Source organism: Callithrix jacchus, chromosome 14, assembly GCF_049354715.1.
Source record: "Callithrix jacchus isolate 240 chromosome 14, calJac240_pri, whole genome shotgun sequence".
Lineage (NCBI taxonomy): Eukaryota > Metazoa > Chordata > Mammalia > Primates > Cebidae > Callithrix > Callithrix jacchus.
The window spans coordinates 85,703,160-85,729,704 of record NC_133515.1 but is presented as its reverse complement, the minus strand read 5'-3'; the positions used below and the strand labels follow the sequence as shown (position 1 = coordinate 85,729,704).

Genomic DNA, 26,545 nt, shown 5'->3' with positions numbered 1-26,545 from the left:
CCATTGATGTCTTAGTGAAGTTTATGTAAATCAAAATTTTGAGGATGTTTAGTATTTAAAATGTATTACAAGAGCTCAATATTTTAAAAAAGGATTCTGTAGAAAGTCTTTTGTAATCCTTATTACTCTCCCTTGTTATACTGCAGAAAAATCTCTTCTGGGTTTGATTAAATCAAGGTTCTACTGCAAATAGTTCAGTGCAGCTGCATATGGCTGTTTAAGGCATGATTCTCTGCAGATGGGGCTTTACCATGTTGATGGACGTGCTCTGCCTTGAAGATGGCAGAGATGGTGGAGATGGCCCTCTTGTTCTCTCCCCAGGAGAACCACCAGCCCATAATCTGGGTCCCGGAAGTGACAACAGGTGGGAGGAGTTAGAGAAGTTAGAGAACTAGAGAAACACTGAGACTTGCCTCACATGGAGAGCTCTTTATCGGTGCAGGAAACGTAGCACTGGTCACTGTAGCGCTTTCAGAAGTGGGGACATCAGTGGTACTGAGCAATAGTGCATGGTCTAGGAGAGAGGAAAAGAATTACAAACAGGCCATTATCAGGTACTGGGGGCTGGGGTGCAGGGGTCATGGACTGTGCACAGTTCTTTTCTAGCCTAGGGATATCTCTGAGGAAAGAGGTTTCTGGCCTACAATGGAGAAGAAAGCCCGCCTGTCAACAATTTCATTCTATACTGCTTGTGAGGTCCCAGCACCATCATGGGGGCTTCCACATCCCTGATCTTCCAAGTCACCAGCTTCAGCCCATGCTCCAGTAGTAGCTTGAAGCACACCGGCCTCCCCAGCTCCACCCTCTCCATTTTCAGTCATTCATGGCCTTCCAGTGGTTTCTATGACCTTCACCCTCTTCTCCCCTGTCCAGAACCCAGGTCATCCTATGCCCCCTGCCAATGAAGATCCACTTCTTGTATTTTCTAAGCACCGCTCTGCCTGAAAATCTGGGAGAACAGGGGCTCCCAACCCCACGTGGTGGTGGGAAGAAGCATCTACAAACTTCCAGACTCTGCAGGGCATTTTGTAGGTGGTCAGAGCTGTGGTATGAGTGCCAGTGTACGCTCACAACACTAGGGGCCCACAGAACCCCAAGCATTACTTTAGTTTTTCCTTTCTACCTTTCCAACTCTCTCAGTACAGGGCAGAGTAACCAGGAGGTCTCAGCAAGCATGAGGGAGATTCAAGGAGCTGGCATTAGGTGACTGCGGACAGAAAAGCCCTCTTGCAGGCAGGCGGGTCACAATTGTTGCCCTCAGATTTCTGAAGGGCTGCCTTGCTGGGAGAGGGCATAATTCAGTTCTGTGGGGCTCCAGGGAGCAAAGGTCATGATCAATGAGTAAAAGTCACAGAAAGGTGAAGCTTGCCTCCAGGTAAGGAAAGCTAATCCATGATTGAGAACAACAGCATGGCCTGCTCTAGGAGGCAGCGGGAGCCCTGTCACTGGAGGTATTCTACAGGGATGGATGTTTCTTTGCTATGGGTGCTGTAGGGGGAATTATCAAAATGGGAACAGAGACATGAAGAGCACATCCAGCTTTGAACTCCACTTCTCTCCTCTGCTTCTTCTACAGACAGAATGCTAAGAATGATGCTGCTGGACGGTGAGGATTGAGCCAACTCTTACTTTGTTCAACAAATAAGCATTGGAGGGTCTCTAGTTCCATAAAAAGAAGGCAAATGAAGAGGAAAGAAGGAGAGAAACCTTACCATCCCATCAGCCCCATGCTTCGGAGAGGTAGGCACCAGGACCTATCCGGGCCCCACTAGGCACAGCCCCCAAGGCTGGCTAGCCTGGCCTCTCCAGCAGCCCAACATTGGGAGCTGTGCTGGCTTCACAGACCCTCTGTGATCCCACACCCTGCCCAGCCTGGTGTCTCTGAGTCTGGAATCAGCTTACGCAGGTGCGCTGGCTATTTCTTGGCTGTGTGGAGGCCCTTTGCTCTATGGCAGACATGCAGGGTTTGTGGGGGATGGGCCCCGGAGAGGGGAGGATAGGCATTACTAACTTAAATCAGGGGTGACAGTGGGGGGATGGCTGGAGAGGCTGTGCCACAGGGGATGGACCAGGTGTAGGATGAGGTTCCCTGGGCACAACCCTGGGACAAATGACACAAGGCCTTCCTGTGCCTCAGTCTCCCTAGTGTTAAAGAGGGCCATGGCTTTCCCTACCTCTCAGTGAATTACATGCCTGACACATAGCAGGCCCTCAACACACACTTGTTGATGGAAAGGATTATTATCATTGTTGCTGTTATCTTTTTGCTAATCCCTCCTCATGGTTCTTATTTTAAGTAACCAAAGGTGACATCTACCTTGGGCTGATTTAATCATTCGAAAGCTCAAGAAGATGTAGAAAGGGAATTGTTTGTGAGTGCTCTAGGCAAGCTTTGGTCAGACACCTGAGCTTGCCCTGTAGGTGGGGTGAAGCCCAGCTCTGAGTCTCTCATCTGGCTATGTGGGCATGAGGATCGGCACCAGGGAGAAGGGAAGAGAGCAGAAGTACCTTGGTGGTCCTGGAACTGGGCATCCTTTAGAGTTCTGACCTGCCACTGAGGAGTGTGGGGTGAGAGCGTGCCTTGGGTCCAGCCACAGAAGCCATCTTCAAAGCTGCAGTAGAAACCCGCAGGGAGTTTACCTATGGAGACAGCAGAGAGGCAGTCATTTCCAGGACCACTGAAGGCAAAATATGCCAAATTCAAGTCAAATTAGGCAGGCATGACCCAATTATCTTCATTAGTAATACAGCTCCCCAGCCAGAATGCTGGATGACTAATGACACTGATCATAAAGAAGAGAAGCCCCAACCCCTACTGATGCCTGTGCTAGTTTACAGTTTCTCATCTTTAGAAAACAAAATAGGAAAAATAACTCCTCATCATGGGTATTGTTAGTCCAGTTGCATATCTGACAAAGCAGAGGCTCAGAATTCTTTTTTTTTTTTTTAATTGTACTTTAGGTTCTGGGGTACATGTGCAGATCATGCAGGATTGTTGCATAGATACATACATAGCAAGGTGGCAATATGGTTTGTTGCCTCCATCCCCATCACCTATGTCTGGCATTTCTCCCCATCATCCCCAATCTCCCCATTCCCCCGACTGTGCCTCCCCTGGCCCCCCGCAACAGAGACCAGAGTGTGATGCTCCCCTCCCTGTGTCCATGTGTTCTCATTGTTCAACACCCGCCTACGAGTGAGAACATGCAGTGTTTGATTTTCTGTTCCTGTGTCAGTTTGCTGAAAATGATGCTTTTCAGGTTCATCCATGTCCCTACAAAGGACACGAACTCATCCTCTTTTATGGCTGCATAGTATTCCATGGTGTATATGTGCCACATTTTCCTTGTCCAGTCTATCATTGATGGGCATTTGGGTTGGTTCCAGGTCTTTGCTATTATAAATAGTGCCTTAATGAACATACGTGTGCATCTGCCTTTATAAGAGAACGATTTATAATCCCTTGGGTACATACCCAGTAATGAGATTGCTGGGTCAAATGGAAGTTCTATTTCTAGGTCCCTGAGGAATCACCACACTGTCTTCCACAATGGTTGAACTAATTTACATTCCCACCAACAGTGTAAAAGTGTTCCTATTTCTCCACATCCTCTCCAGCATCTGTTGTCTCCAGATTTTTTAATGGTCACCATTCTAACTGGCATGAGATGATATCTCAATGTGGTTTTGATTTGCATTTCTCTAATGACCAGGGATGATGAGCATTTTTTTCATATGTTTGTTGCCCTCATATATGTCTTCTTTTGAAAAGTGTCTATTCATAACCTTTGCCCATGTTTGATTGGGTTTGCTTTTTTTTTTTTTTTTCTTGTAAATCTGTTTTAGTTCTTTGTAGATTCTGGATATTAGCCCTTTGTCAGATGGGTAGATTGCAAAAATTTTTCCCATTCTCTTGTTGCTAGTTCACTCTAATGATTGTTTCTTTTGCTGTATAGAAGCTCTGGAGTTTAATTAGATCTCATTTGTCTATTTTGGCTTTTGTTGAGAATGCTTTTGGTGTTTTAGTCATGAAGTCCTTGCCTATGCCTATGTCCTGAATGGTTTTGCCTAGGTTTTCTTCCAGGGTTTTTATGGTGTTAGGTCTTATGTTTAAGTCTTTAATCCATCTGGAGTTAATTTTAGTGTAAGGTGTCAGGAAGGGGTTCAGTTTCTGCTTTCTGCACATGGCTAGCCAGTTTTCCCAACCATTTATTAAATAGGAAATCCTTTCCCCATTGCTTGTTTTTGTCCAGTTTGTCAAAGATCAGATGGTTGTAGATGTGTGGCGTTGCCTCCGAAGCCTCTGTTCTGTTCCATTGGTCTATATCTCTGTTTTGGTACCAATACCAAGCTGTTTTGATTACTGTAGCCTTGTAGTATAGTTTGAAGTCAGGTAGCGTGATGCCTCCAGCTTTGTTCTTTTTGCTTAGGACTGAATTGGCTAAGTGGGCTCTTTTTTGGTTTCATATGAAATTTAAGGTGTTTTTTTCCAGTTCTGTGAAGAAGGTTATTGGTAGCTTGATGGGGATAGCATTGAATCTACAAATTACTATGGGCATTATGGCCATTTTCATGATATTGATTCTTCCTAACCATGAGCATGGAGTGTTTCTCAATCTGTTGGTGCCCTCTCTTATTTCCTTGAGCAGTGGTTTGTAGTTCTTGAAGGAGTCCTTTACATCCTTTGTTAGTTGTATTCCTAGGTATTTTATTTTCTTTGTAGCAATTGTGAATGGGAGTTCACTCATGGTTTGGCTCTCTGTTAGTCTGTTATTGATGAATAGGAATGCTGTGATTTCTGCACATTGATTTTGTATCCTGAGACTTTGCTGAAGATGCTTATCAGTTTCAGGAGATTTGGGGCTGAGTTGATAGGGTCTTCTAAATATACAATTATGTCATCTGCAAAGAGAGACAATTTGAATTCCTCCTTTCCTAATTGAATACCCTTTATTTTTTTTTTTCTTGCCTAATTGCTCTGGCTAGAACTTCCAATACTATATTGAATAGGAGTGGTGAGAGAGGGCATCCTTGTCTAGTGCCAGGTTTCAAAGGGAATGCTTCCAGTTTTTGCCCATTCAGTATGATATTGGCTGTAGGTTTGTCATAAATAGCTTTTATTTTGAGATATGTTCCTTTGATACCTAGTTTATCGAGAGTTTTTAGCATAAAGAGCTGCTGAATTTTGTCGAAGGCCTTCTCTGCATGTATTGAGATAACCATGTGGTTTTTGTCTTTGGTTCCGTTTATGTGGTGGATTACATTTATATGTGGTGGATTACATTTATAGACTTGCGCATGTTGAACCAGCCTTGCATCCCCAGGATGAAGCCTTTTTGATCATGATGGATAAGCTTTTTGATATGCTGTTGTATTTGGTTTGCCAGTATTTTATTGAAGATTTTTGCATCTATGTTCATCATAGATATTGGCCTGAAGTATTGTTTTTTTTTTTAGTCTCTTCTGGGTTTTGGTATCAGGATGATGTTGGTCTTATAAAATGATTTGGGAAGGACTCCCTCCTTTTGTATTGTTTGGAATAGTTTCAGAAGGAATGGTACCAGCTCCTCTCTGTACATCTGGTAGAATTTGGCTGTGAATCCATCTTGACCTGCACTTTTTTTGGTTAGTAGCCTATTAATTGCTGTCTCAACTTCAGCCCTTGTTATTGGTCTGTTCAAGGTTTCAACTTCTTCCTTGTTTAGGCTTGGGAGGGTGCAATTGTCTAGAAATTTATCCACTTCTTCCAGGTTTACTGGTTTATGTGCATAGAGTTGTTTGTAATAATCTGTGATGGTAGTTTGTATTTCTGTGGAATCAGTGGTGATGTTTCCTTTATTGTTTTTTGATGCATCTATTTGATTCTTCTCCTTTTTCTTTTTTATTAATCTGGCTAGTGGTCTATTTTGTTGATCTTTTAAAAAAAACAGCTCCTGGATTTATTGATTTTTTTGAAGGGTTTTTTGTGCCTCTATCTCCTTCAGTTCTGCTCTGATCTTAGTTATATCTTGTCTTCTGCTAGGTTGAGTTTTTTTTTATCTTGCTCCTCTAGCTCTTTCAATTTTGATGATAGGATATTGATTTTAGATTTTTCCTTGCTTCTCATGTGGGCATTTATTGCTATAAATTTCCCTCTAGGGACTGCTTTAAATGTGTCCCAGAGATTCTGGTACATTGTGTCTTCATTCTCACTGGTTTCAAATAACATCTTTATTTTTGTTTTCATTTCATTGTTTATCCAGTCGACATTCAGGAGCCAGTTGTTCAGTTTCCATGAATTTGTGCAGTTCTGAGTTAGGTTCTTAATCCTGAGTTCTAATTTGATTTCCCTGTGGTCTGAAAGGCTGTTTGTTATCATTTCTGTTCTTTTGAATTTGCTGAGGAGTGATTTACTTCCAATTATGTGGTCAATTTTAGAGTGGGTGCAATGTGGTGCTGAGAAAAATGTATATTCTGTTGATTTGGGGTGGATATTTCTGTAGATGTCTACTAGGTCTGCTTGGTCCAGATCTGAGTTTAAGTCCTGGATATTCTTGTTAATTTTCAGTCTGTTTGATCTATATAATATTGACAGTGGAGTGTTAAAGTCTCTCACTGCTATTGTGTGGGAGTTAAGTCTCTTTGTAGGTCATTAAGAACTTGCTTTATGTATCTGGGTGCTCTTGTATTGGGTGCGTATATATTCAGGATTGTTAGCTCTTCTCATTGCAATGATCATTTTACCATTATGTAAGGCCCTTCTTTGTCTCTTTTGATCTTTGTTGGTTTAAAGTCCATTTTATCAGAGACTAGGATTGCAACTCCTGCTATTTTTTGCTCTCCATTTGCTTGATAAATCTTCCTCCATCCTTTTATTTTTAGCCTATGTGTGCCCTTGCATATGAGATGGGTTTCCTGAATACAACACACTGATGGGTCTTGACTTTTTATCCAATTTGCCAGTCTGTGTCTTTTGATTGGGGCATTTAGCCCATTTATATTTAGGGTTAATATTGTTATGTGTGAATTTGAGCTGGCCATTTTGATGCTAGTTGGATGTTTTTCCCATTAGTTGATGCATTTTCTTCATTGCATCGATGGCCTTTACCATTTGGTATGTTTTTTGGAGTGGCTGGTACTGGTTGCTCCTTTCCTTGTTTAGTGCTTCTTTCAGGAGCTCTTGTAAGGCAGGCCTGGTGGTGATGAAATCTCTCAGCAATTGCTTGTCCATAAAGGATTTTATTTCTCCTTCACTAATGAAGCTTAGTTTGGCTGGATATGAAATTCTAGGTTGAAAGTTTTTTCTTTAAGGATGTTGAATATTGGCCCCTACTCTCTTCTGGCTTGTAGGGTTTCTGCCAAGAGATCCACTGTGAGTCTGATGGGCTTCCCTTTGTGGGTAACCTGACCTTTCTCTCTGGCTGCCCTTGCATTTTTTTCCTTCATTTCTACCCTGGTGAATCTGATGATTATGTGCCTTGGGGTTGCTCTTCTTGAGGGATACCTTTGTGGTGTTCTCTGTATTTCCTGGACTTGAATATTGGCCTGCCTTGCTAGGTTGGGGATGTTCTCCTGGGGATAATATCCTGAAGACTGTTTTCTGGCTTGGATTCATTGTCTCCGTCACATTCAGGCACACCTATCAAATGTAGATTAGGTCTTTTCACATAATCCCATATCTTGGAGGCTTTGTTCATTTCTTTTCACTCTTTTTTCTCTAATCTTGCCTTCTCATTTTATTTCATTGACTTGATCTTCAATCTCCAATATCCTTTCTTCTGCTTGGTCAGTTCAGCTTTTGAAACTTGTGTATGCTTCTCAAAGTTTTCATGCTATGTTTTTTAGCTCCATCAAGTCATTTATATTCTTCTCTAAGCTGTTCATTCTAGTTAGCATTTCATCTAACCTTTTTTCAAGGTTCTTAGTTTCTTTGCATTGGGTTAGCATGTGTTCTTTTAGCTCTGAGAAGTTTGTTATTACCCACCTTGTGAAGCCTGTTTCTGTTAATTCATGAGATTCATTCTCCATCCAGCTTTGTTCCCTAGCTGGTGAGGAGCTGTGATCCCTTGGAGGAGGAGAGGCATTACGTTTTTTTTGTATTTTCATCCTTTTTGTGCTGGTTTCTTCCCATCTTTGTAGATTCATCTACCTGGGTCTTTGTAGCTGGTGACTTTTGGATGGGGTCTCTGAGTGGACATCCTTTTTGTTGATGTGGAAGCTATTTCTTTCTGTTTCTTAGTTTTCCTTCTAACAGTCAGGTCCCTCTGCTGCAGGACTGCTGGAGGTCCACTCCAGACCCTGCTTGCCTGGGGATCACCCACGGGGGCTGCAGAACAGTAAGGGTTGCTGCCAGTTTCTTTTTCTGTTATCTTCATTTCAGAAGGGTACCAGCCAGATGTTGGCCTAAGTTCTCCTTTATGAGGTGTCTCTTTGGGTATACAGGGGTCAGGGAGCTGCTTGAGGAGATAGTCTGTCCCTTATAGGAGCTCAAGTGCTGTGCTGGGAGTTCCACTGTTCTGTGCAGAGCTGCTGGGCAGGTACATTTAAGTCTGATGCAGCTGAACTCATAACCACCTCTTTTCCTAGGTGCTCTGTCCTAGGAAGGTTGGGCTCTATTTATAAGTTCCTGACGTGCTGCTGCCTGTTTCCATAGATGCCCTGCCTTGCACAGAGATAATAGTCTAGTCACAGTCTGCCAGCAGAGGCATTGCTGAGCTGCTGTGGGCTCTGCCCAGCTGCTATGTGAACTTCCTTGACCAGAGGCTCAGAATTCTTAAGCAACCTGAACAGGATCACAAAGCTAGCAGGTAACCCAGCTAGGACTCAAATCCAGATCTTCTGCTTCTAAATTCTGTGCTCTTTGTGCTGATCTACCATGAATGTGATCTCAGGAGAAGCCAATGTATAGCTCACTACATTTCTAATGGTTGACTCAGTGTCAAGAGTGTGGTGGTGGTTGTGGTACTGTTGGCTGGGGGTTTGTCTGGGTCTATCAAATTACCATCTGCAGAGACTCAAAACTTTCCATTTGCTTTCCTTTATCTTCCAGTCCCCTTGCAGTTAAGTGAAGCCATATGATGTGCTCTGACCAATGAAATGTGAGTAGAAGTGATGTGTCTTCTCTGAATTAAGACTGCAAAAAGCCCTGTGTAAATCTTTGGTCTCTCTATTCCCTGCTGAAACAACCAATGAGAGTTCTTTTTCCTAAGGGTGACAATATACTGATGGAGGAGCCTCTGCCAGCCTAGGTCCCTGAGTGATCCTGTGGAGCAGAGGCCCCTCCCACTCTCATCCTCATTGGACAGGTACTGTAAATGTTAATCCCAAGACACTGAAATCTGGGTTTTATTACTGCAGCATGATCTAGCCTATCCTGATCAAACAATCCCAGTCACTGGGGTCTCTTTATATCATCTGTGGGCTCAGCACAAAGGGCACGCAATCTTTTTCTCTACATCAGACTGATCTCAGGTCCCATTGAAGAGGCCACAGTCAGCTTTCTAGACTGTGCATTTCTCCACTGCCCACAGAAGGAAGAGGGAAGGATAAGAGGGTGAGAGAGAGCTCGCTTTTTTCCAGCTCACTCTGAGCATGGCTCCAGGAAAGATGCTCAGCCCTGAGGAGCTAGTAGGCTATTTCAGGCAATTCTGATGGCATCCAACTCCTCCCAGCCTATCTGTGGAGAAGCCTGTCTCCATGCAGGAGGAAAGAAACTCTCTAGCTGAGACCCACAGCACTGCATGTCCTTCCTCTGTCTCAGCCTTCTTGGCAGCAGCAGGCTGACAAAGAGGGCCCTAACGCTTCCTGGCTGTGACAGCACCTTAGTGAATTATTACTCATTTCCCCCCAATTCTCTGTGCATTTCACACAGAGGCAGAATTATAAATTAAAACAGGCTGTCACTGACTTTGAGCATCTCTTCCCATTTATACCCCCCTGAAGAAATCATTTCCCCCCAAGCCCCACATGTTTCTCTGATTAAAAATCCCAAAGCTAAGAAGAACTTTCTGTTTTATTTTTTATTTCCCCCTCAAGGGATCCCACATCTACTTCTTTTGCAGAAACCCACTGGTGGCTGGAAGTGACCTTCTCATGGAGTGTCCTTTACAAGTGAGTTTTAAAATGGCTCATGCTTGTAATCCTAGAACTTTGGGAGGCCAAGGCAGGCAGATCACCTAAGGTCAGGAGTTCAAGACCAGCCTGGCCAACATGGTGAAACCCCATCTCTACTAAAAATACAAAAATTAGCTGGGTGTGGTGGTGGGCTTCTATAATCCCAGCTACTCGGGAGGCTGAGGCAGGAGAATTGCTTGAACTCAGGAGGCAGAAGTTGCAGTGAGCCCAGATTGCATCACTGCATCCCAGCCTGAGTGACAGAGCAAGAGTGTGTCTCAAAAAAAATGCATTTCCTTCTCTTGAAGTGAAATACACACTACAGCATCTAGCTTTGGTTTTGTCTCTACTATTGGAATTCATGCAGGTCTTCAGAAATTTGAAGAAAGACAGCACCTCTCTGAGCTGAGATTGCACCACTGCACTCCAGCCTGGGCAACAAGAGCGAGACTCCGTCTCAAACAAACAAACAAACAAACAAACAAACAAACAAACAAAGCCCAAGGCTCACAGTGAAAGATTCCAGTGGGTGATGGATTCCTGGAGGAAAGAGGAAGCCAGCCTGAGGTGGGAGCTGCACAGTGTGTCACTCTCTCTTACCCTTTTAGCAGGTAGAGGGAGAGAACTGAGCCTGGATCATGGGTGTTGGTATCACAGCAGCACTGGAATCCGAACATATGGGCTCTAGTTCTAGCCTTACCACTTCCTGCTGTGTGACCTTACATAAGTCACTTCTTCCTTGAGTCTCAGGTTCCTTATCTGTAAAATGGGGCAATATTAGTGTCTATTTTTCTGAGCTGGTTTGAGGATAAAGTAGGGGACAGAGTGTGGAAACACTTTGTAAACAGCCAGAGAGGTACAAATGTAAAGTGGTGGTAGTGTTATTAATTGTCTTTCACACCTAACATGGAGCTAACTCATCAGAGTACTGCTGAAACTGACAGTAAGTCCCTGGCCGGCTCTCTGGAAATGCCCATGGGAGCCTGCATATGTGGTAGCTCTGCCTATGCATTGTGGATGGACAGGAATGTAGAAAGCCATCAGCATTCTGTGATGCGGCAATTAAAACCCTAAATGGAGGAAGGGGAGCAGAGGATTTCCATGACTGTAAACTCATCAAGGCAGCGTGCTCAGCCAGAAGACGCTCCTGAGGAAGCTGGTGGGGTTAAGGTTAAGAGTCAGAACAAAGAACCCTGTGGATTAGGCTGAAACTGGGAAATCGCTGCTCAGGGCAATTGCTGAGAAAAGGTCGGCCCACAGGGTTGGGTCTAATGGTGTCAACCTTTTCTCATTTCCCCAAGCTCCTACTCAGTGCTTCGCAGATAGGAGGACTTCAAAACTTATTTGCTGAACAAAATGGGAGTGGGCTCAATCCTTTAATTCTTTGATGCTCAAAATATGGTCCAGGGACCAGCTGCAGCCTCATCACCTGTGAATCTGTTAGATGCCTAGAATCTCAGGCCCTGCCCCAACCCCTTGAATCAGAATCTGCATTTTTAACAGGCTCCCCTAGCGACTCCTGTGCACCTTAAGTTTGGAGAAGCACACTTCTAACCAACTCCCTTCTTGGGCTGCAGCCAGTTATTTCATTGGCTGGATGGCCAAATCGCGCTGTGGGTAGGTCAATCAATCCCGCAACATTTGGCAATTATGACACCTGATTCCATTCTAAGAGAGACAAACTGGTAGAGTCATGGAGCTGTGACCTCAGCAGCAGCTGTGGGAGCTGCCAAGTATAAACTCCAGGCCAAATGACACTACTTCTTTTCCTTCCTGCGTGACAACTCTGTTAACATTTTTGATAAATATGTGCTATACATTTTCTTGAAAATATAGAGTCATGGGAAAAAATACTAGAAGAAATACATCAAAATATTACAGTTATCTCTGAATGTTTGAGAGGGAGGATTATGGGCGATAGTTATTTTCTCCTGTGTACATTTCTAGATTTTCCGTATTTTACAACCAGTATGTTTTGTTTTACGATAGAGAAATACACTTTTAAAACACTGTTTTTGCTTGGCAGGAAGAGTATCCTCAGCACAGAGATGAGATTATCAAGTCCACAGGGGAAAAGTGATCTGTTAGCAATACCCAGTGGATCACTGACTCATCCAGGGAATGAAGTGGGGACACCTGATCCCTATCTGGGGAGTCACATGCCATTAAGGCCATTGGTCAGAACACACAGAGAGTCGAGAGGACCCCCTTCAGTGCGTTTGGGATGTCTCACCTGGATTTGGCGATGTTTAATTAGAAATGCAGAAGTGGCTGTGTTGGAGAGGAGACCGAGAGTAGTGTGTTGGCGTGAGGGTTTGGAGGAGAGTACAATGAACAGATGAGTGTCATGATTGAATAGAAAAGGGCAAGGGAACGTCACCTCCCTCTCAGGCCCTTCACTCATCCTGGACAACTCTTAGAATTTTTAAGGGCTCCAAAGAGATCCAGTAACGTTGCCCAGAGTGAGTCTGATAATCTGTTTGGAGCCCCAGAGTGTGCAGACTCCCTCTGGGAAGGTGTGGGAGTTGAAGCTGGCCCTTTGGTAGGGGGAGTTGATTAAATGGAACCTACTTTCCCCCTCCAAATTCCAACCATGGCAGGGTTTGGTCAACTACCCTGGTGCAGATGAATGACCCTCTGGAAGGTTCTTGAGAGGACCTGGCCATCCCCAGCAGAGCTGCAGTGTGAACACCTGCTCAGAGAAAACATTTTAACAGGTTCCAGACCACCTGGAAAAGAGCAGGTGTAGTCAAGAGTGTTTTCCTCTGATATCGGTGTTGATTCTGGAAACCATCCCCATGAAGAAAAGAATAACATGAATACTACTGGCTAACATTTACTGAGCATTTACTGTGTGTCAGGAGCTGCTCCAAACACCTCCCGCTTGTTTCTCAGACATCAGAGTGTGAATAGGCATCACATTACAGCTGAGGAACCCGAGATCCGGACAGGGAGGCCGATGATCTGAACCCTCCTACCCCTAGAGAAAGGCAGTAGCATAGCCCCGGTCCTCCCTGTCTCTTCCTGGCCCCTTCATCCTTGGTATATCTGTGACTAGGTTTAGCTAAATGCTAGAAGCTCGTGAAACAGAGTTTAGCCTGCAGTGGTTCAGAGTGTGGCTCTGAAGTCAGATGGAGCCTGCATCACTGCTCAGTCGCTGGCTATCAGTTTGATCACGGACAACCACTTAAACTCCACGAACTTCAGCTTCCTCGTTTCTAACAAAGATGGGTACAATAGCATCACACAGGATGTTGTAAGGATGAAGCAAGTTCGTACCTGAAAAGTGTTAAGAACAGCTCCTGACTCCCGGAGTAAAGGCTCAGCAGGTGTTGTTGCTGCTATCTTCATGGGAATGGTTTCAGACTCAACATTAGTGTGATGGGGAAAGCAGCAAAAATGCCAGAGAGGAAGAGGCACACAAATAAGAAAAAGGATATTTTCTAAGAGTGTTGCCAAGATCCGAGTGGGAATTACTCTCCTGAATTGAACTTCCCTCCCAGCAACTGCTTTCCGTAGCCAAGCACGCAGTGAGGGTGTTCTCCAGGGTGGGGGCGTTATTCTGAGCTTGTCAGAGCTGCTTTTCAAATGTGGCTGAAAAAGCCTCTGGGCCCCAGGTTCTGGCCGTCAGTACTTGAAGCGGACTTCCCTGAAGCTTGAAGCTGGCCAGGAACCAATAATGGTAAGCTTCGGAGTGGTGGGAAATGCCCTGAGCCCGTAGTAATCGGCTGGATCCTGAAGGCCCAGGGCTGTAATCAGCTCTGTCTCTGACATGCTGTGTGACCCTGAACAAGTCAATTGCCTTATCTGTGCCTTCATTTTCCCAATTGTCAATCAGGGCATGGCCTGCCCGACCCGTGTCCCAGCTGGGAAGTGGGTATCAAAAAACTTGAAAAAGGCAATCGCGAAATCACACAGTTCAGAGGCACTGCTGGAAACACTATAGATACAAATAAATAGAGAGACACACACAGGCCCCTGAACAGGGCATTGCGGGCAGGGTGGCTTCACTTTGGGCCATGCGTGTAGTGAGAACTCTATGAGAAAGGCCAGGAGCGGAACAGAACAGGCCAAGCAAAGCCCTTCCCTGTAACTCTTTGCTGAGTTTTATCTAAAAACACAGAACAATTCCATAATAATTGGAAACTTCACTTGAAAGTTTGGTATAAAAATGAAGTGTAAAAAATTGGGAAATGAATGTCTTTATTGCTGCATTTAAATGAGAATAAAGAAAACCTTCTCTGCCCCCGACAAAGGGTCTAGATGACCGGAGGCAGAGGGCCCTGTTTTAAAAGGTATTTTGGAAACTTTCTTGCAGGCCAGTGGGATCTGCATATCTGGGAGGTGAGGCATTTGCTCCGGGTCCGGGGCCCACCCCAGGCACCATTCTGCCGTGTCCTTCCCCAATCCCGCCCCCGTGTGGAGCTCTCAGTGCTTTGAGGACAGAGGCTGAGTTATTGGACTCTGCTCCAGGACCTGGCACGTTTTCCAGCTCCCTGTAGGTATTCTGCTAGTGTTGGCGGTTTCCGTGGCAAAAACATCAAGGGCTCTGAAGTGATTACTTCTGGAGAGACAGCTGCGGGGAGCACCATGTTCAAGTGCAGGAGCACCAGCTGGGAGTCTACTCTGCCCTGACTGCCAGAGGGGCCTCTGCAATTTGTTGTCCTCTATGGAGTCCAAGTTGCCCAACTCATTGTTTTCTCTCAATTAACGAAGATTCACTGAAAACCAAAGCTGTGCCAGGAATCATGAGAGGTATTGCTATGGGAAAGATGACCAGACTCAACCCACCCACAGAGAGGAAGAGAGACATGGAAATCGCCTCTGTAAAATATAATGGACGCATGCCCACTAGGACAGCCAAAATTAAAAAGACAGATGATATGACGTGTTGGCGAAGATACGGAGAAAGTGGGCCCCTCATAGGCTGCTAAATACCCAGCACAGGCAAATCTATAGAAACAGAGATTAGTGGTTGTTTCAGGCTAATGGCAGGGGGGTTGGAGCAAAATGGGAAGAGATACTACAGGTTCCTTGCTGGGTGATAAAAATATTCTAAAATTAAATTGTGATGATGGTTGAACAACCCTGTGACTATGTGGAAAACAGTGAACTGTATGCTTGAAGTGGGTGAATTGTATATGAATTTTATCTCAAAGCTATTCACACAAAGTCATGGCAGTGATGATGTTTGTATAGATCCACTGCGTTGTGGGGGAAGGGTCCAGAGGGAGAAGAACCAAGGGTACTTGTTGGGGATGGTCAGAGGAGGCTTTCTGAAAGAATCAACTCGAGTCTTGATGCAGATGTGACTCGACAATGGGAAGGGGAGACCATGTAAGCAAGACGTAGCAGCATGAAGGACCTGCAAAGTGGTTTCATATGGCCAGAGCTGGGGTGCCTGGAGGAGGGAGAGGATGAGGGGCAGGTGGGAAATGAGGCTTGGAAGGTGAGGGAAGTCTGGTCATGGAGGGCTTTCAGTGTCACACCGGAGCTGGGCTTTATCCTACACATTTTCTCTGTGCCTTGAGGATGCTGATGGCATAATTTACAAGATCTCTTTTGATTTTTGACTTATATGACTGCAGACTTATATTTCTAGACCACAAATCTTAGCTCTACCTCTTGAAGACTGTGTGGCTTTGCCATGAGAAGAGTCACAAGTGTTATTGGATGTCGGGAAGGCTGTCCATGCTTTCATGCCTAGGATAATGGGGACAAGAGGGGCTTAGGGATGGGCTGGACTGGGGCAGGGTGGGGCAGCCCCATCTACTCACGGCACATCTGGCTCTCGTCTTCTCCCTGGGCACAGTCCTGGTGGAAGTCACAGGCCTGGCCAAGCTGGAGGACTGTCCCGTTCCAACAAGTGAAGGAGCTCTGCAGGGCCATCTTGGAGCCTGGGGATGTTCCTGGAGAGCACACAGATACACGACCATGGTGAGTTTGCATGACCCCAGGCACCAGCTGGCCTGATGGGTTGGTCCCATGGGCAGGCTGCAAGGACAGCATTATCCCACCCTGCCATTCACATCCCCAGGCCTGACTGAGACATCTGCATTTCCATCTGGCCACACCCAGGGCCAACACCAGCAGGTGAGAGGAGTCAAAGCCCCTCACGCTCATCCATGACCTGCTGGGGTATCTCACTTTCTAGGATGGTGAGCAACAGAGTGGTCCATGTTCCCTATGTGACATTCCCCCTCGGGGGTCCTCAAACCCATGGCTTGAGTGTGCCAAGCAGATGGCCTCCAGGTGGCCTCTCACCTGCACAGACACCTCCACCCACAAGGTCAAATTTGGGGTACCAAGAAGTGGACCTGGTCTAGTGCAAGTCCCCCATGTTCTTGACCCCAGGTTCCATCACTGGAGTGACGAACTGAGAGGATTTTAGAAACATGCAGCACTTTCTGTTCTGGAATGCAAGGAACACCATCATGCAAGCTCAGGCCTGTGATCTGAACTTGGCTTATCCTTCCTGGCTGTGTGAGGCTGACCGTGTCCCTTCTCTCTGTGGTCCCTGTCCCCTCCTCTATCAAATGAGGGCTTTCTATTAGATTGCTAAGGTTTGCTCCAGTCTGAAATTCTTAGACAATTAATTTTATCCAGAGGGGGAAGGGAAGGGGGCAGTTTATAATCAACATGCACAGTTATTAGTTTCTGGATTAAGAACAATGCATTTTGATAATGAATTAACCTGTAACCACTCACATCTTTGCAGGCCCCAGAGTCAGGAAGGAGAAGCTGGCCTGGCTTAGCCTCCCTGACCAAACGGAGGGCTCTGCCTGGGGACCACCTCACAAGGGCCTGGCTGGTGCCTGCTGCTATTCAGCTCTAGGCTGTTGTCAGGTTTGGAGCCTCTGGCTCCTGTGGAGAGGAGCAGGCAGGGTTCAACTGGGTCAACACCGCGAATTTGCCTGCCTTACCCTTGGCCTTATTTTCTAGCTCCATCCGGTCATAGCTGGTGCTAAACCCACCTCGTGCTCAGGGCAGTGTGGGGAGATCAACTAGTACCCCACTTGGCTAAGTCCCCCAGCCTCTCTGAGCCTCACATCAGGGTGGGGCATTTCCAACTCTGGCTGCAAAGCAAACTCAACTGTTTCTGATGCAGAACTCTCCAGGTTAGGGGATATTTAATACCTATACTTCCGTGATTTCCTGGTTCAAAGGACTCTTCCCAATAGCACTGAAACTAACATGAAGCCCAACTTGTCTACTTTGGAATTCCTCCATCTACTTTAGCTCATCTGGCCCTATGAGGAAGCTAGACAGGTCTTGAGGTCCATTTCCTAAGTGTAAAAAACTGAGGTCAGAGAGGTTCAGGGACTTATCTAAGGTCACACAGCTGGTACGTGGGATTCGCACCCAGCCTCTCTGACTGTAAAGGTGCCCTCTCCATCTCATGGAAGGAGGTGGCCTTATGCCTTCTTTTCTAGGGTAGTCCACATTAGGCAAAGTTTGTTAGATGACAGCAGATGGCCACCCAGCATTGTCAGCCCTGCCTCCTGCAGAGCATTCTCTGCAAGTCCTAATCATGAGAAAACAGGCCCCACTTCCTTCCAGGGAATCGTATCTGAGCCCTTTCACCTGCCCTTCAAGGTCCGTTGATCTGGGCCCAAATTGCCTTTGCCTCTCCCTCTGCCTCTTCTCATAGACTGTGTTATGGACTCCCAGAGGGAGAGGATCATGGTCATGTGATGTTGCACCCCATACTCTGCTGATTGAAACCCTGCTGTCCATCCAGGTCCAGCTCACAGACGCTGCCTGTGACAATCCTCACTCATTCTCCTCACCTCCATCTGGGGAGCTGCTGGTTCCATGCAGCCTGCCTCCAGAACACATGTGCACCATCCCATCTCCTCCATCAAGTTGTTTGAGCTTGGCGTTCCCCCAGCCCTAGCCAGTGCCTGACCTCTAGGTGGGGTTCACGAATAGCTTGCACATTAGGTTACCTATCTGCAGTAGGCTGAATAGCAGACCCCCAGCCACATCTGAATCCCCGGGGCCTGTGAAATTGCTATTTATGTGGCACTTAATGTGATTAAGTTAAGAATCTTTAGCTGGAGACATTAACCTGGAATATCTAGGGTTGGGGGGTGTGGGCAATGTGATCACCAGACAAGAGAGTCAAAGTAAGAAGTAGGAACTGTGAGGGTGGAAGCAAGAGTCTGGAGTAGTGGGAGGAAGGGCTCACAAGCCAAAGGGTGCAGGCAGCCTCTGGAAGCTGGAAAAGTCAAGGAAACGATTCTCTTAGAGCCTCCAGGAGGAGCCCACCCTTCCTGACAACATGACTTTAGTTCAGTGAAACTAATTTCCAACTTCTGCCCTCCAGAACTGTAAGAGAACACATTCATGTTGCTTTATGACATTTGTAGTAGTTTGTTACAGCAGCAATAGAGAATGAACACTCCGTCTAAACCTGACTCCCGCTGAAATCTCAGACAGACAAAGCTCCCATCATCGGGAGCTCACAGTAGCTTTAGATCCACTTCTCAGTGCTCTAACTTGTTTGTGTCACTAGATCTTTGCAGTTCCCTGGACTATTCACCCTACCTTTTTCTTACACAGAAGGAAAAATGTCACCCCATTTGTCCCTGGGCCTCAAGACAGCCTTAGCAAGGTTTCCTCAAATAACTCATGGATTCTAAGTGCAGGAAAATGCACAACAAAAAAATTACCCTTGAACAATATAGGTTTGAATCCACTTCTACCTGGATCTTTCTCAACACAACGTGGATGGAAAATACAGTATTTTGGGGTTTGGCAGCGGTGACTGAAGCCCTTGGGCATGTACAGATTTGCGGGTCCTGGAAGCAATCCCTCACGGCACGGAGACCATATTCTCCGACACACAGGATCAAAGCACAGAGGGAATGGCAGAACGAGACACAGTGCTCATTTTAGGATGTAAAATGTCAAATTCATTTTGCAGCTTTAATTGTGTGCATCAGTTCTTCACCTGTCATTCATGTCCTCTTGGAAGCTGAAGGTAAAATGCTTCCTGCACACACTGGTGCTGGTCTCAAGGAAGGTGTCCTCTCCCCAGAACAGCGGGAGGAGATGCACCTCACCTGGGGAGCTGACTGGGCTGTGTCCCAGGAGTCAAGAGCACGCTAGAAGCAGCACCTGACTGTCAACTAAACTTGTAACAACCAGGATAGGGCAGTTCTGTTCTTTCTACTTAGTAGGAGAAAATGGGAAGCCCGCTGCCCTTGCCTCTCTGCCCCTCTTTCAAGGCACAGGTATTTAGGATAACAAGAAAAGTTCCCACATTTGCTTGATGATTTTGTTTCCAAATCACTTTTTCTTAGGCCTTATCATAGGAAACCATTAAATATAGTTAAGACCTTATTACCCTCACTCCCAGCCCTGCCAAAAACCCACGTGAACTCAAAAATCTGTGAGGTCTCGCTAACCTTCTGGATATATCTAGGCTATGTCTGTTTCATCCACACCTTATGTCCCAATGTGCATGAGTGTTTCACACACCAATCACCTGGTTTCCTCAAGTAAGTCTTGCAGCTTCTTTACTTTCCTTCATTCTAAAAACAGAAGCCAATCGTCTAAAGTTCAAAAGCAGGGTCAAAAGAAGCAAGGATAACGGCCAGAATCCCACCATCCTGAGGCAACCATTTTTAACATCTTGGTAGATCTCTCTTTGGTTTAGTTTCTTCTGCTCATGCTTTAAAAGTATGTATAGTTGTGTCATATATAAAGGCCTTAAAATAATTTAGGTTGTATCACAAGATTTTCTAAAGGTTTTAAAATTTTCCCATAAAAATCCTTTTTAATGGCAACAATATTGTGCGATATTTCCCATCATTTATTTAAACATTATTCAATGATTGGGCTGCTAGTCTGTTTATGATAACAGTTTGAAGAATATCTTTGAGCATAAACCTTTGCTTGCACTGCAGATTATTTTCACAGGATAGATTCCCAGAAGTGGAATTACTGAATCAAAAGGTATAAACATTTTAAAGGCTTTTAATACAGATTGCCAAATTGCCTTCTAGAAGTTAATCCAATTTACACTCTTCACCAGCTGTGTTTATACATGCACATCCTTCATACTACATCCTGGCCAACCCTGAATATTACCAAAATTTTTAACTAAAGGTACCCCCTGCTGTTTTATTTTGGATTTCTTTGATAGTGAAGTTGGGTGTTTTTTTTTTTCTTTGAGACAGAGTCTTGCTCTGTTTCCAGGCTGGAGTGCAGTGACGTGATCTTGGCTCACTACAACCTCCGCCTCCTGGGTTCAAGTGATCCTCCTTCCTCAGCCTCCCAAGTGGCTGGGACTACAGGTGCACACCACCACACTCAGCTAATTTTTTGTATTTTTAACAGAGATGAGGTTTCACCATGTTGGCCAGGATGGTCTTGATCTCTTGACCTCATGATTCACCCACCTTGGCCTCCCAAAGTGCTGGGATTACAGGGATTACAGGTGTGAGCCACCATGCCTGGCCTTCTTTTTTTTTTTCTTGAGGCAAAGTCTCATGCCATGGCACAGGCCGGAGTGCTGTGGCACAGCATTGGCTCACTGCAACCTCTGTCTCCCAGGTGGAAGTGATTCTCCTGCCTCAGCTTCCCTAGCAGCTGGTATTACAGGCACCCACTGCCATGCCTGGCTAATTGTATTTTTAGTAGAGACAGGCTTTCGCTATGTTGGCCAGGCTGGTCTTGAATGTCTGGCCTCAGGCAATCTGCCCACCTTGGCCTCCCAAAGTGCTGGGATTACAAGCATGAGCCACTGTGCCCAGCTTGGAGGTTGAATTTTTTCTCACATTACTAGCTTTTTTTTTTTCTTTCCAAATTTATTTTTTAGGGAATTGCCAATGTATCAATTAGGTTCTTCCTGTTTTCATACTGAGTCGTAGGAGTTCATTAATAAGGATGTGAAACTATTATATGCTTGACAATTTTTCCCAGTATTTTATGTATATTTCCATTCAGTTTATAATGTATTTTGATAAACAAGCATTTAACGTTTTCTGAGACGGGTCTCTGACACCTAAGTTGGGTGTCATGCGCAATGTTGGCTCACTCTAGCCTTCACCTTCCGGCCTCGGGTGATCCTCCCACCTCAGCCTCCCAAATAGCTGGGAATACAGGTGTGTGCAGCACCATGCCTGCCTACTTTTTGTTTGTTTGTTTGTTTTTAGAGATGGGGTTTCACCACGTTGCTCAGGCCAGTCTTGAATTTCTGGTCTCAAACAATCCTCCTGCCCTAGCCTCCCAAAGTGCTGGGATTACAGGTGTGAGCCACTGTGCCCACCTTAAATGTTCATATAATGCCAACCTATTCATATTTTCCTTGGTGACTTCCTCTTCTGTATGGATGCTTACAGAGTTTGTTCCATGTGGGATCAGTGGGTCACATGGGGGTTACCCTTTGGCATTTTTGGCTTGACCTCTCCTCTGGGGACACTTTCCACCAACTCCTCCCCTTTCAGCACTGGGATCTGGATCTCACCACCTCATCTGCACCATTTTCATGGATGCTTTTCTCCATGAATAATCCTTTCCCTTGGGTACATTACTTCTTCTGCATTTAATGTGGTAGACACTCTGCTCCATGTCATTACTGTGGTTTGCACATCTGACGTCCTCACCCAGCTGCAAGTGACCTGAAGGGAGGTGTCAAGTCTCAACTTCAAGAGCCTCAGATGGAGTCTGGCATAAAGATCTCAAATCTCCCTATCTGGGAATTGTACTGATCCTGTGTATTAGCTGGGGAAGGTCTCATTATGCCTATTTGATAGTTGAGAATACCGGAGCTCAGAGTGGTTACATGGCTGGCTGAGAGATCGGTGGAAACGTACAGATTTGGATCCCTTGTTCCCTATCCTTTATACTGTGTCTGTCCAGGGAGTGGTGATGGTGGGCATGGAAGGTCAGGATATCAGCATCCCCGCCCTTCCCCCACATACCTCAACAAAGGAGGAGGTCCAGGAGCAGGGGCCAGTGTGGCTTCTGCTCTCTGATGCCCTGGATTTCGTTCCAGAGACCTGTTTTCCTGGGCAGAAGCACAGCAGCAGCCCAGAGGTGCTTGCGCTTTCAGCACTGCTACCAACTCTGCCCAGTCTCCCTCCCCTACAGGAGATTTCCAGGCTCCAGCCCAGCCGCCTCCGCCCACGGGGAGCTTTATGCTTGCAGGAGACTCAGTTAGATGGACGCCTGGTATTGTGATCTCTACTGCCAGCCCAAACCCCAAACTAATGAGGCACAACAAAAAACAACTGCTCTGTCTTCTCAAGTTCTATTTTTTATGGGGCCCATAAATTCCAAGAAGAAAAGTATCCTTGGTGAATGATTTTAATCAAGGGCCTGAGTTCCCAAACAGCATCTTCTCTGTGGTTATAACAGAATTGTTCTGCCTGCAGTGTAGAGTACTCTGATGCCCTGGCTGATCATAACCTGCAGAACAGTGAGGAAGGGCAGTGGCTTGGACAGGAAGAGCCAGCTCCTGTTTCCTGTTGACACTTCTGATGTCTACTGCCCATGTGGTTCCTGGTAACCACTGAAACACCTAATTGCCCTAATAGGCGAAAGTAAGGAGATCTGAGCTCAAGCCACTCTGGGAAGAGTCGGTGCTTGGGGATCTTTTATTAGTAAGGGTCTTTTCTATGGGAATTTACATATTAGCCGTTGAAACGGTATTTCCCCACAGACTAACAATGTAAATCACATGGGGTTACCTTTATAGAGTATTTATAGCATTCAAACAGCTTACAATGTATTTCTTTTTTTTCCCCATTCTTTTCTTTTCTTTTTTTTTTGAGACGGAGTCTCACTCTGTTGCCCAGGTTGGAGTGCAATGGCATGACCTCGGCTCACTGCAACCTCTGCCTCCCGGGTTCAAGCAATTCTCTGCCTCAGCCTTCCAAGTAGCTGCAATCACAGGCATGTGCCACCATGTCAGGCTAATTTTTGTATTTTTAGCAGAGACGAGGCTTCACCAACTTGGCCAGGCTGGTCTTGAACTCCTGATCTCATGATCCACCTGCTTTACCCGCCTCGGCCTCCCAAAGTCCTGGGATTACAGGTGTGAGCCACCGCACACGGCCCTATTTTCTTAACCCTTCTTTGTGTGAATCTCATAAAAAACTGGAAGCACAGTTATTAATATTCTCATTTGATTAATCAGAAGACTAAAGATTTGAGAACCTACACAATGCACAGAGAAATGATTTTTAGACAATAAAGCACTACAGAAGGTAACCAGTTACTTACTAGGTACTTTGCAAGTGGTCTCACAACTAGTAAGGTTGGGGCCCAAAACCTGGTCAGATGATCCCAGCTCGAGTTTCTCTCTCATGACTCAGATGAAACTGTCTTCTAGGAGAGGCTCCCTGACTGCCCATGGGAGTCACTTGGAAAGTGAGAAATATTTTTGCTGTTCAGGCCAATGAAATCAGTATCGCTGGGGGACAGACCTTTGGCCTTGTTGGTTTTAAAAGTTCTAGGTGCAGTTGCTCACGCCTATAATCCCAGCACTTTGGGAGGCCAAGGTGGGTAGATTGCTTGAGGTCAGGAGTTCCAGACCAGCATGACCAACATGGCGAAACTCATCTCTACTAAAAATATAAAAATTAGCTGGGTGTGGTGGTGGGCACCTGTAAACTCAGCTATTTGGGAGGCTGAGGGAGGAGATTCCCTTGAATCTGGGAGGTGGAGGTTGCAGTGATCTGAGATCGTGCCTTTGTCACTCCAGCCTGGGTGACAAAGCAAGACTTCATCTCCAAAAGAAAGTTCCTCCGGCAATTCTCAGGGGCATATGATTGAGCATCATTTCCTTGGAGGCCTGGAGATCTTGTGCTGAGATGCCTCTGTTTCAGGGGTGGATTATCTTTACTATCTCCACTGTTGATCTCCAATCCTGTCTCCAAGGCCCCTTCCATCTCTGATGTCCTGTTCTGGGCAGTAGCTGTTGGTGGTTACATGTTTCTGAGGTTGACAGGATAGAGTTAGTGTCAGCTTTAATGCTGGCTGTTGCTAATGACTCTCCCCTGAAGCCTGCTCTCCTCCCAAGCATCTGTCCTAAGCCACACACCCAGCAAACTTGCCTTTCAGTGGCATTTCCTGTCTCAGTCATCTGTCACTTGCATCCTGGAATATTTCTCCTGAAACAGCATGCCACATTTGTTTGCCCATTTATCTCCTCTCTGGATATAGTAGAAATGAGTTCAGATTTGCATTGGAGACACACGTGGCCCAGGTCAGGTTACATGAATCACTGTTCTACACCACAGGTGATTTATTGGGTTCGCTTACTGAGAATGCCGCCTTTTCCCTAATGGTTCATTCAAAACAGAAACCCACACATCCTCTTCTCCTTCAATCGTGTTTTACAGATTTGATGCTTCAAAACCTACACAACTCTCCTAATTCAAATATCTTTTTTTAAATGAATGTCAAATTTGAGGGTGCCTAATTTTTAATTAGGGTGATTTATGTGTCATTTCAAAAAGGGACATTTCTATTAGCTTCCTGGCATCTCCCACCTGCTTGCTCTTGCCTAACTAATGACACTTGTTAAAGGGGGAAATCTGAGTGCTGATTCCGTGAGAAGGGGGTCTCGCTCTTCAGTTAAAGTGAAGGGGAGGCAATGCATGGAGGAACCTGGTGTCTAGGGGACGCAGGTCAGGCCTGGGCCTGGAGCTTGAGTCCAGGGGGCTGGGCCAGGATCTGGACTACAAGAATCAGGCTCTCAAGGGTAAATAGCATGAAGACATGAAAACGGTTGGTGACATGATGAGAATGTAGTCAAGTGCACAGGCTAACAGCTGCAGATCCTTCTGACGTTAATGGGGGTATTGGAAGGCCTGAGAACTTTGTAAATTAAGCTTGGCAGAGACCAGTCCTGCTGAGGTCTTTGGGCCTCATAAATTGTAGTGTGGACAACCTCATTAAAGAACTGGCATTGGGCCGGGTGCGGTGGCTCACGCCTGTAATCCCAGCACTTTGGAAGGCCGAGGTGGGTGGATCACGAGGTCAAGAGATCAAGACCATCCTGGTCAACATGGTGAAACCCCGTCTCTACTAGAAATACAAAAAAATTAGCTGGGCATGGTGGCGCGTGCCTGTAATCCCAGCTACTCCGGAGGCTGAGGCAGGAGAATTGCCTGAACCCAGGAGGCGGAGGTTGCAGTGAGCCGAGATTGCGCCATTGCACTCCAGCCTGGGTAAACAAGAGCGAAACTCCGTCTCAAAAAAAAAAAAAAAAAGAACTGGCATCTTGGGTTCCTACTTAAATGTGAATCGGCAAGGAGCAGGTCTCACTACGGATGGCTGCTGGTGGGCTGGGTAAGAAAGCCTGGTTCTGGGCAGTGGGAGAGTTAGTTAGAGGCCAAGCCTTGCCACTAGCTCTCTGGGACCATGAGGAAGTCACTTTCTCCCTGGGCCTCAGTTTTCTTGTTTGTGAACCTTCTAAAGCCAGCCATTCATAGTTGCCATGGGCTTAGGCTGTTGCGTTAATGGTGTGCCCACACACCTCTACATTAGAACCACACAGGAGCTTCCTGGATCTGACTTCAGTCACACAGAATCACAGGATCTGGGTGGTGGGCCTGGAAAAGCAGGCACCACAGGCTCTCTGGGCGATAGCTGAGTACACCCAAGTCTGAGACACTCTGGTACCTGAGAAATGGATATTTAGTTCCTTCTTCTGGCAGAGGAATCCCAGGACCTCCAGCACCTCTCACCACCCCCACTCTCTCACTGCAAGGATTTCCTCCTTGGTCCAGGATTCTCAAGAGCGCCTTTCACCCCTCTAGCTTCCATGTCTGTGAATACTCTCGTAGGCCCAAGGACCCACTTTGTTCAGTTTGTGTTGATGAACCCCCTAAGGTGTAGAGAAAATAAAAGTAGGTTCTAGCCCCCATTTTCTACTAGCTAGTGGGGTGAACGCTGACACAGTTTGCAGTTTTCTACAAATTGGAGATGCTACCTAATTTACAAGATTTATGTGAGGATGAAATGAAATCATGTGTACATAAAACAATACATGGGTTCTTACTATGGGCTAATTTGAGAGACTATCCCAAGGACTTTGAGAGGACCAGCAATGGAGGGTGGATGAGAAGGGGTCAGTGAGGGGGCTACAGAGGCCAGATCTTGGGACAGATAGAAACTTCGGGTGTCCTCACACCTCATAGAAGAGGTGAGGCACCACAGGGCCAGATCCTTTCAGCAAAACAATAATGGAAACAAATGCAAGAGTCATTTCTGACATAAATAATAGCTGTGAAAAATAATACTTGCAATGATGGGTTTTCAGCATTAGTCATCTCTGGACAACTTCTGAAGTTCAGCTTTCTGAAGCCACCTCCTTTTTGGCCCTAATTCTACCATAAACCTTTGCTGGTTTCCACAGCATTCAACCCAAATCCCAGCTCTGCCATGTGCCATCACATCGTTAGCTAAACACCGGGACAAGCCGTTCCTTGCA

General features: G+C 45.8%; 1 protein-coding gene across 2 annotated transcripts in view; it reads right to left on the bottom strand.

The window, feature by feature from the left end:
* ALK (ALK receptor tyrosine kinase) overlaps positions 1 to 26,545 on the bottom strand; it is a 771,141-nt gene that overhangs the window by 137,637 nt on the left and 606,959 nt on the right. For both annotated transcript variants that reach the window (XM_035272907.3, XM_035272908.3), the window contains exons 6-8: positions 15,870 to 16,001; positions 2,509 to 2,640; positions 414 to 514 (exon numbers count right to left, since the gene is read on the bottom strand). In XM_035272907.3, coding sequence (XP_035128798.2) covers positions 414 to 514; positions 2,509 to 2,640; positions 15,870 to 16,001 — 365 coding nt within the window. The remainder of the gene's footprint in view (positions 1 to 413; positions 515 to 2,508; positions 2,641 to 15,869; positions 16,002 to 26,545) is intronic.